This window comes from Aplysia californica, unplaced genomic scaffold (assembly GCF_000002075.1).
Source record: "Aplysia californica isolate F4 #8 unplaced genomic scaffold, AplCal3.0 scaffold00698, whole genome shotgun sequence".
Classification (NCBI taxonomy): Eukaryota; Metazoa; Mollusca; class Gastropoda; order Aplysiida; family Aplysiidae; genus Aplysia; species Aplysia californica.
This window is the reverse complement of record NW_004797968.1, coordinates 247,355-258,278: the sequence shown is the minus strand read 5'-3', so window position 1 is coordinate 258,278 and position 10,924 is coordinate 247,355. Positions and strand designations below refer to the sequence as shown.

Genomic DNA, 10,924 nt, shown 5'->3' with positions numbered 1-10,924 from the left:
AAACGACGGCCAGTCTAGATATGGCGGAGGAGGAGTTAATCATAGTGGTGGAAAGCATTACAACAGGATTATTCTTCTCCTTCTTATAATTAAAGTTCGAAAACCGGCTACTCCTCCTGATGCATCTCCTCCTACACCACCACGCGCTCCTCCTACGCCTACGGCTGCTCCTGAGGGAGCTCGAACTCCTGCTACTCCTCGACCTTCTTGTTCTTCTTCTTCTTCTTCTTCTTCATCTTCTTCTTCTTCTTATTCTTCTGCTTCTTCTTCTTCTTGTTCGTCTTCGTGGGCTCCTCCTCCACCTCCTCCTCCTCCTCCGCCTCCTCCTCCTCCTCCTCCTCCTCCTCCTCCTCCTCCTCCTTCTCCTCCTCCTCCTCCTCCTCCTCCTCCTCCTCCTCCTCCTCCTCCTCCCCTCCTCCTTCTTCTTCTTTTTCTTTTTCTTTTTCTTCTTCTTCTTCTTCTTCTTCTTCTTCTTCTTCTTCTTCTTCTTCTTCTTCTTCTTCTTTTTCTTCTTCTTCTTCTTCTTCTTCTTCTTCTTCTTCTTCTTCTTCTTCTTCTTCTCGATTAAATAAAAATTACAAGAATGGTGTACATAGACAAAAGAAGGTGCCAGGAGCAAGGTGGACAATAACTTTGTCGTTCAACCAAGAAACGAAGAGGGATTTAGTGATAATATAATATGAAATATTAGGACCAAATAAGTATACTTGGCGTCAAAAAATACCAGACACCCCTTTTTTAAAGTGTTTTTTGTATTGAAAGACTGATTTTAACCAGAAACAATCTCTCTATAAGGAAAGTTTGAACATTTTGCAAATCAATAACACAAAAAACAATTTTTAAAAATGAACTTTATTTCCTGAAATTTGATCTTTTAATTGTAGGCCCTAAAATGAAAAGTCACAGTTAATACCGCGTATAGCCGCCTTGGGCATTGGCGACTTCTGTGCAGCTCTGTCGCATGCTTCGCACAAGTCTTTGTATGGGAAGCTGTGGAATGTTGTTCCATATTATGTTTGTAAGTGCTGTACGTAGCTGATCCAAGGTGACCGGCAGAGGTCTAAGGTGTCGGCGCACAGTCTCCGTCCCTTCCACTCCCTGGCTGTCTTGGTAGCAGGCCGGAAGTGATCTCGTAGGTGCAAGACCCGAATGTACCGGTCATAGGCTGGTGTTGTAGCTCTAGGACTACCCGTCCGGGGACCATCCTGCACGGATCCAGACGTCTGCAAACGATTCATTAGTCGATATGTCGTGTCTCTTGTCACATTGAAGGTCCTTGCAACATTCGCTACTGGCGTATTGGCCCTCAGCATACCAACTGCCTGATTGCGCTCTTCGTTCGTTAAACGCGGCATGCTGTATCTTTAGATTTAGACGTTTTGAAATGAAATATTTAACGTTTTATTCTTGGCTACAGATAAAAGATGTGTTAAACCCATAACATAAAATTTAAAAAACCAAAAACGTTCGAGAAAAATGACAAAACACGGTTTTTAACAAAACAAGACCTGAGCTTTATTAACTGGGCACCTGATCATAAATGCAGGCTGATCAGGAGCGTCAAGTGTTCACAATCATGTGTGGAAAATTTCAGCTCAATGGGTTTTCAACTTTTCATGAAACACGCAATTAAAATGTGTCTGGTTTTTATTGACGCTAAGTATAGAATGAAACGTAAACATTGCAGGAGCAGTGGATGCAGTACTCAAATTGAGAAACAAGGTAACTGAGGGATATGGGAACACGGTGGAAAGCGACAGTTGAGTTGAAGATTTAAAGAGAGAATGTCTTTTTGAAGTAGAGGGGCCAAGTTGGCGAGGTTGTGCGAGGTAGGTTAAAGTGGAAAGAGGAAGATTTGTTGTTGGGTTGCATTAAAAGAATTGTGTAAGGGGAGGTTCCAGCAGTGGGGTTGCAAGATGTGGAACAATAAATGTGATAGAGTAGGTTTGGTTTAGGATGGAAAGGGGGTTGGAGATAAAAAGCAAGGGGTGATCTAAAGGTGATAATTTTTTTTTATTTCTTTAATGTGGCCCATTGATTTCTAGACTGATGTGTCATCATCATCATCATCATCATCATCATCATCATCATCATCATCATCATCATCATCATCATCATCATCATCATCACTTGTAGATTTTTCAAATTTAATACAGGTCCAACGTTTCGCCCGGTAAAGGGCTTCGCCAGGAACAAGATACAAAAATAATGTAGGCTAAGATCTAATGACTACAACCAATGATAGTAAATAACAAGATGGGCCACTCAGCCAAAAAAGTGTCCGCAGGAAGTATGCTCTTTGCTTCAGATGGCGCTGCAGTCTGTTTTGAAGCTCTCTTTCGTTTTTCCAGAAGAAGAATAGGAATAGCACCTCCTTGCGTGCGCAGATAGACTGCTGTTCATCAGCAGTTCGGATACGTTCAGTGCGGAGTTTTAGGTTTTTAAAAATTTTAATGACCTCTCACCTTTCATTCTAAAGTCAAATTAACGAAGAAAACCATCACCCTTTCCTCGGGAAGAGGTTTTTTTTGTCAGGGTAACCATTTTAAAAAAGCGTTCTTCCGAAATTTATCCCAAAACTTGCTAGTTTCACTTTGATTTTTTAAAACTCAAGTAGAGCAACTCTGTTCGCAAAGAGTGCGCTTTTGTGAAGAGGGTGCCACCAAATTTTGAGGACACTTTTTTAATTGCCTCAAATAGAGAAGTGGCCCATCTTGTTATGTACTATCTTTGCTATAACTACAAGCTAAAGCAACAAAAGTGCGCGCATCCAAGTCATAATGCCAAGAGGTGCGATAAAAACAAATCGGGAAGACCAGAGAAAATTGAAGGCTTTGGCAAGAAGTGGTATGGATATAAAATATTATGTACGTCAACTCATATATAACCATTAATATTAATGTAAAGGTAATTAATAGTAGTAGTAGTAGCAGCAGCAGCAGCAGCTGTAGTAGTAGCAGTAGTGGAAGTTGCAGTAGTAGTAGTAGTAGTAGTAGTAGTAGTAGTAGTAGTAGTAGTAGTAGTAGTAGTAGTAGTAGTAGTAGTAGTAGTAGTAGTAGTAGTAGTAGTAGTAGTAGTAGTAGTGGCATATATCTACATGAAGAAAGGAACTTTTAAAACTTTAAATTCCACACAGGTAGGAAACTTATGTCCACTCGAAACGAGCTCAAAGCCTAGGTAGAAAAGTACACGTTTTACTCATCCGTATTTCTTCCACCCCACAGTAAAGGCCAGTCTTCACCGCATCTGTCCACATTGGACATAGATGGACAAACAATCCTTTTAATATCACAGTAGCTATGGTAGAAATAGTTGTATAGTAACAAAGTCTTAAAAAATAGTGTGATTAGTACCCTACGTGGTAAATTTTCGGTCCCTGAAATGTGGCTCGTCGATGTTAAGACCACTGAGAATTTGGTGAGACCCCAAGTTCCAAATCCACATTGATTGTCTTTGATTTAGTTTTTCATTGGTAGGATTTCGAACTATTTCAATACTCTGAAGCTGCAGGTCGGAGGCTCCATCGTGGCCAGGACTGTTGAAATGTTGCATGATGGTGTGCATGAGTTTTTCTGTACTGAATACCAATGGTTATGAAACCTAACTCTATGTGTAGTGATAGTTTGACCTACATATTGGACTGGACAGACTTTACGTGATATGAGGTAAATTACGTTTTTGGTTTCACAGGTGATGCTGTGAGGAAGTTTTCTTTTAAAGTGGAGGCCTTCAACAAAGTTGATCACTTTCATGTAAGCACATGTTTTGCATCTAGGTTTTTGACAAGGATAATTTTGAGGCGAAGTACATGGGCTTATCGGAGGTGAGGGTGTGAGTGTTACTGCTCTAATACGAATGAGGAGGTTGCCAAGATTAGGGGGCTGTCGAAATGCAACTAGAGGGGATCGGGGAAACAGACTTTCATTTTGTCTGATTTTTCCCAAATGTTTTTATGTTGGCCGTGGATTTTATGTACGTTGGGTAGTTTTTGGTGATGAGTTGGTCATCGTCATAAAAGTTTTGATACAGTTGTTGATTTGATTCGTTACTCTTTTGGCTCGAAATAGAGATTTTGGTTGTTGTTTTTCTTTTCAAATGAAAGAACACAGAAAATTAAAGCTTACAATACCTTTTGGGTCTTGCTTATTCTTTTTCTCTTCCTGTGCTGTCTCCTAGATTCATACTCCCCTTCAGGCATCGGTGAAACTCTCTCATCGTCTGCATCACCATCTGTATTCCCGTCCACTTTTACATCTACGTTTTCACGTGATCGTCGTTGATCATGCGACAGGCTAGTTTCTTGTTGCACCACTTTGTTATTGTTCGATATATGAGGTAGGAAGGATCGTCTTGGGGAGCTATGGAACGAGGAATATTAGAAACGAAGACATCAGACTATAATTTGGCATCAAATTGAGCAAGTAATGCACAGAGAGATATTACATCAAATGGCTGAACACGTCGTGAGAATGGGGGTCACTGCAACAAGCCCCAAAGACCTACGGTATGAGGTTCGATGGCTTCAAAGCAAGAGGCAGACAAAGAAAAGAGACAGATCGATGGAGGCAAATAGACTCACAGAAACAACATAACGACTCAAAAAGGCAATACACCTGGCTCAATTCCGACAATTGCATTTCCTCTCGACACAGTACAAGAGGACAGAAAAGTATGAAATAATATTATGTTGCCAATGTACGATGTAGGAAGGATTTTGTTAGGGGTCCATATGGGCTAGGGGTGATGTGGATTTTGTTTTTCTTTTGATTTTTCACGAGTTAAAAACACTACCGTAAATCCAACATTTGAAGAAGACATGCACATCTGTTAGCATTGTGTCTTCCGGGAGAAGAGAAAAACCTAACAGCTGCCGGACCAATAACTACAATAACGACAGCAACTTCACTTTACTTTTGTCATCATCTATTCTGGTCGACCATCGGGATATCACAGTTGATGAAGCCACCAGCTTCTCCCTTCCCATCTGGTTTCAGACTCTCTCAGAACGTCGATCAGATTCCCACCTCAACCTGTGCCTCAATTTTCTCCTTCCTTTACTGTACCCTGAAAAATTGTCACGGCAGGCCCATCTGATTGTTTGGCATTTCCAATTCTTCCTACATTACTAAAGTTTGCGTTATCTTACTGTGGTCAGGAGTTCTTCAGCAGGCCTACTGGCTCACCCTGTTCCATTTCTGGATTTTAAAAAAATATGGATGTGGTCTTGTTAGGGTTCAGAAGTTTGCGAAAATATTCCAGGCTATATAGCGTTTATCCTAATATGTCTCCTTTCCTATCAAAAGTGTACAGGGATACCAAAATTGATCAAGAAGTGCTTCACTTATACGATTGAGTTGATATCAGTTGTTTCTATAACTGCATAAGGCCTCTAGTTATGTCAGTATTGTAATTGTCTGCGATGTCTTTGAGAGTATTTCCGGCTTGGATCCTTCATAAGTAGTTTTTCCGGCTTATTGCCATTAACTTTTATACCAATAATATTGCAATTGATACTATTGGACATCAGTTAGGTCCTCTGCGCACTTGCTTTTCCGCCAAAGGCTGTCAGAGTCTTGTTACGGTCTTCTACGAGACTGGATCTCTCTCCTTACAGTGCTGATTGCTTCTTGGCAGATTCCAGTGCAGCAACAATGATTTAAAGAAGAATTTAAAAAAAGGTCTTATTCTCACGGTAGCTTTGAGGCGGTCCTCTAAGGTGCTGTTTGGATTAACCTTTTTGAAAATTGCTCATCCATATTTGATCAAAGTGGCATGCATGAATTGCAGTTTTATGGTCGCCTATTAAAACACATGCCGTATTCTAGTACTAACATCATTAACCGTAACAACAACAGCAATGACGGTGACAATAACGGAAAGAACAATAACAAAAATGACAACAACAACAAGAATGTATAGCACACAAGAGACCTAATCGTTGGCATACCTGATCTTGTCTTCACTCTCTGTTCCAGCAGCACCGTCGTTCTGATTCTCCGTTCTTGCCACCTCTACGTTGGTGATGGGTAAGGGACTGGCTATTTCGCTAGTCACAGACTGGGGAAAAACGTAGCAAAATGTATTTAATGCGAACACGATACCATAAAAACACGCACTCTATATATATATATATATATATATATATATATATATATATATATATATATATATATATATATATATATATATATATATATATAATTGTCATATTATTCTACATTCATACACGTTATATACATATTATACATGTACAAAAGCACAAAGATGGCTTGATAGTAATGTTAAGCATGTATCTTTGGGTGTGTGTGTGTGTGTGTGTGTGTGTGTGTGTGTGTGTGTGTGTGTGTGTGTGTGTGTGTGTGTGTGTGTGTGTGTGTGTGTATGTGTGCATGCGCTCTTAGTTTACAACGCTGGTTGTTTGGGAGTCAATTTGCGCTTCGACTGCGAGAAAAGACAGCACAAGAGCGAGAATGAAAGAACGTAAAAGTGACAACTGATAACTATAAGAGAGATGAAGACAGCAAAAAAAGAGGAACATTTTTAGATAATTAAATAAACAATTTCTTGATCGTAGGGGAAGAGCTTCTCCTTGTTCCCGTTCCCTTACCTGACGGGATACATCCCTTGATTGCGTACCCGTCACATAACTCCTGCGTCCATCGGTATGTGACCCTTTGAGCTGTAACCTTGACCTATGATCCCGGATGATCTTCTCGTAGTTTAGAGAGCCCAGCCTCTCCACGGTGTTGTGGTACCCTGGTAGGGTACTCTCCTGGACAATCAGATACACAGAAATACGTTTCAGATCTCCAAGAACTTGAAATGTAGATTTAATATGAGGGCATGGTAAAGAATGTTATTGGCCTAATCCCATTACAAAAACTGTCAAGTTATTGAAGAGGAGGGACCTGCACATTTTAAAGACTTTCTACCGTAGAATGCAGTCAAGAGGGTGGAGAGTTTTAGATATAGCTTAAAGTTAAAGTTGTTCCCGCATCTGATCCGGACTTTCGGGATTGCCTTGTTAGTGAGACAACTTCCTGGGCTTTCGGCATATTGTGGTAGAGTGGTCAGTTCCTCTCCACACCGCTTTACTTCCCCAACTCGAAATCAGGTACCCATTACTTCTGGATGGGCAAGAGGGGGCGAAAACAATCCTTGTCCGAACCGAGGCTCCAAACCGGACTTTCCGCTTCGGAAACAAGCGTGGATATAACTTAAATAATCCGTATTCTCTTTTTCATTAGTTGGGTATGAGAGCCAAGTTCATTCATACCGTTGTTTTTAGCTTGATATCATCATCATCATCATCATCATCATCATCATCATCATCATCATCATCATCATCATCATCATCATCATCATCATCATCATCATCATCATTATGGTAAAGATCATAAAATGCTTACCAGCTTCGACTCTACTTCAAACGCTGACTTGTAAGTTTCCAGGTCTGCCGAGAAGCGTCGTCTCATGGCTGAAAAGCTGCTTCCGTTCTCATCCGGGTAATCGTCGAGAATGTCGTTGGAGCTGTAACGGTGTCTGCGATGTTTGTCCCCCGGAGGTACATTCTTTCGCATAAAATGGTGTTTGGGCTCTCTGAAAGATACTGTAAGGTGGGAAATTGTAGGAGTTTGGTTTTATTTCGGGAGATTTTTATAATCTTAAAGTAGATCTACGCTGAAAGCCTAGGAATAGTGTAGAGTGAGAGGAAGGGGGGAGGGGAGGAAAAAAAACGTTTTAAGGTAAAACGACCATATTTTTTTGACTGGCCTGTGTATTAAAATAGGAGTAAAGAAATAGGCCTTTGTTCTGCCAGCAGCTGTAAACTCTAGCCTAACACACAGTGCAGTAATAATCACGGTAGTGTTTACACGAAAATACTCACATCGACATCTTTTTCTTGGGGTGAGAAGCTCGTTCTTGGGCTCCACACGTCTGAGCTTCTTTATCACAGATAAGCTACCCTGCAAAAGCACAGAAATGAATGTGTTATCATTTTTCCCCATTTTTGCCAATGCCCAACTGAAATTTAATGTTTAATATACTGGCGATCAAAAGAAAGGAACCACTGCAATAATTTTTTGTTCATTGGCACCCACATGGTAGGTTAATTCAACACCAGAGAAATCGAACCATTGACATCATTGCACGATTCTGTTGTTGCCAGGACATTCAATGTCAACAGAAAACGGTTCTTAATTGTATCTAAGGGGCTCAAAGATTTGCAATCCCAGAGCATGGGCTGTTGAGCATGCTTTCACGTCGTACAAAAAAGCAATCTTTTTTTTTTTTTTACATGATTCGTCTCGGCCTGTCAAAGAACTTCAAATCGGAACTTGCATTGATGTTTCCACACTTTAATTTGATCCCAGTCGGGCATTTCAATAAATATGAATAAAGGTGGTACAGCCATGACAGAACGGACAAAATCGTCTCTAACTTCTGTGCCAAACCTGAGACATTGTCATGGGCATTTGAGTAATATTACGTTTCGTTAAAAGCTTTGAAAATATCTTTAAAAATGAATTAATACTATCATGCCCGACATACTATCTTTTCAATAATTTCAAAGGCAAAATAAGTCACGTAGGAGGTTAGGGATTTTAGTTTGGGGGCTATAGGTTTATATATAAGAGATTAAAGAAAGTTATTATGGTTTAGGACTTAGGATTTATGTAACGGTAGGGACCAGGCTTTAGCTGTGAGGAATGGAGTTTATTAATTGAAGTACAGAATTAGGTTACAGTAGTTGCAGCCTTGCGTTACGATTTGCTTAATGCACAAACTATTAAATCTAACTACGAACTGACATTTTATCCCTTGACTTTATTCTCTAAAAGTAATCTCTAAATATATCACAGATAATTGAGCCCTAATCTAAGACATAACCCTTTTTCAAGTAACTCATAACTCCGATCCCTAACCATATACGAACCCAAAATCCTTGCCAACACTGTATAAAAACCACGATCCCTGCCTGTAACCCGATCTTTTCTCAAAACACTTATGAGTCGATGGAAACGTCAAAGAAATTAAGATTTAAAAAAACAACCTATGAGCTTTTCTTTAATATAGGATGGAAGATTCTAATTTTTACTTTATAAACAAAAGGCAGGTACTCTTACATAGAAGGAGGCATTACACTTCATATCACTTGTAAAACAACATATTTTAGAAAACCAGAAAATCTAATGACAGGATAGGACCCCCCCCCCCCTCCTATGAAGGGGAGATAAAACACCAGCCTTAACCTACCATGTTGGTTGAAATAAGAGAGCAATTGATTTGAACCCCGAGCCTTTGTCATAACATGTAGGCCGATCTATGACAAAACCCGCTCCAAAACAGACATTACAGCAAACAAAATATGTCCTATCAAACAACCAGATATAGGATAATAATAAACACGCAAAAAGGTACACGTACTTTTATCTAGTAAGCAAACCTTTTTTACACTTTATCTTCAGCGTTTAGAGGTAAAACCCACCATTGACCTTTCTCTTCACTCGAGATGGGGTATCATTTGAAGAAACTTTGGCAACACGCTACTATCAACTTATAGCGTGTGTTTGGGGGGAGGGGGAGGGGGGGTCATATTAGATTAACGTCCTTCAGTGTACCAAGACATATGTCTATGCAAAATGTAAAGTAGGTACAAAATATTTTTGTATTCATACTGATAAAAACTGTCAGTTTTAAACATAATTGTTTACATTTTGATAAGTTAATCAAACACTAGACGCCGAATTTCTCTATACTGCTCCGGCGAAGATAGAGCTTTTAAATTAATCACGACAGATAAGGCAGTGTGCGCAGCATTTTGCTAAAAAGAGGGCAAATCCTTTTCAAACGATTGGACAAAAAATTTCAAGTTTGGAGCAGACCTATCAGGTTAACTGTCTTCAGCGGTTGGTGGGTCATTTGAGATTAAAACAAAATGGCAATTTTTTTTAGAGGATGCTTTCTTTATTAAAGGTAGTATTATAATTTTAAACTCCAGGTAAAATATTTTATCAAGCCGACATAGTGGAGGCACAAAAATGGCAGAAGTAAAAGATTTAAAACCATCAGGGAACAACATAAAGTCACTGAACAGTACAATGGGACGTACTTTTCCGAATTCAAACTTCTGATTTCTGAACCATGACGAAATAGATATAGATATCTAGGCTTATAATCTGTGTCGACTTACTTTGAGAACAACGTAGATCCAGTCCGAGTTGTTGCTGTCTCGCACCAGAATCTGGTTGCGACTGAAAATAGAAATACCATGCGAAAGAGATAATTTCTCAGTTGTATGTGGTTTTCTTTTGATGACATTCTATCGTGGGTTCGATGTGTGTGTGAGGGGGGGGGGGGTAACATTTAGACTTACAACACACAAAGTGGCATAAAGCTGGTTCACCGTCTGTCGTAAGCTGTGCACGCTCCATATTTATTTTGGCCTACCGTCTCTGACTTCTTTCTTTCCTTCTTTGATTTTCTTGACGCTAACCATAATATAGACATATGTCTTGGTACACAGAAGGACGTTAATCTAATATGATCCCCCCCAAAAAAAAACCCAAACCACACACAATAAAAAACAACAAACAAACCAAAAAACCCACCAAAAACACAAAAAAACCCACCAAAACAAAAAAACGCAAAAACAGCAACCATCAAAACTAAAACAAAACATCCCACCCCCAAAAACTAACAACAAAACTAACAACAAAGACCCAAAACAACCACAACAACAAACTTAGAACGAAAACAAGAATAAAAACCTTACTCGGGGATCAAAGGGGTAAAGGGGCTTATGCAATCAGAGAAACACAAACGGAGTTGCACACAGTTGGGTAAGGAAAGCAAGCAGAGAGACAAGTACTCTGACACAGATTGTCAATTAACAGAAAATGAGGCATCACATATAACACAC

At 39.7% G+C, this 10,924-nt stretch overlaps 1 protein-coding gene across 1 annotated transcript in view; it reads right to left on the bottom strand.

The window, feature by feature from the left end:
* Positions 1-10,924, bottom strand: part of LOC101845272 — a 19,432-nt gene that overhangs the window by 4,130 nt on the left and 4,378 nt on the right. Inside the window, exons 2-7 of the mRNA XM_013088181.2 lie at positions 10,196-10,256; positions 7,889-7,967; positions 7,410-7,609; positions 6,608-6,772; positions 5,948-6,057; positions 4,130-4,358 (exon numbers count right to left, since the gene is read on the bottom strand). Coding sequence (XP_012943635.2) covers positions 4,130-4,358; positions 5,948-6,057; positions 6,608-6,772; positions 7,410-7,609; positions 7,889-7,967; positions 10,196-10,256 — 844 coding nt within the window. The remainder of the gene's footprint in view (positions 1-4,129; positions 4,359-5,947; positions 6,058-6,607; positions 6,773-7,409; positions 7,610-7,888; positions 7,968-10,195; positions 10,257-10,924) is intronic.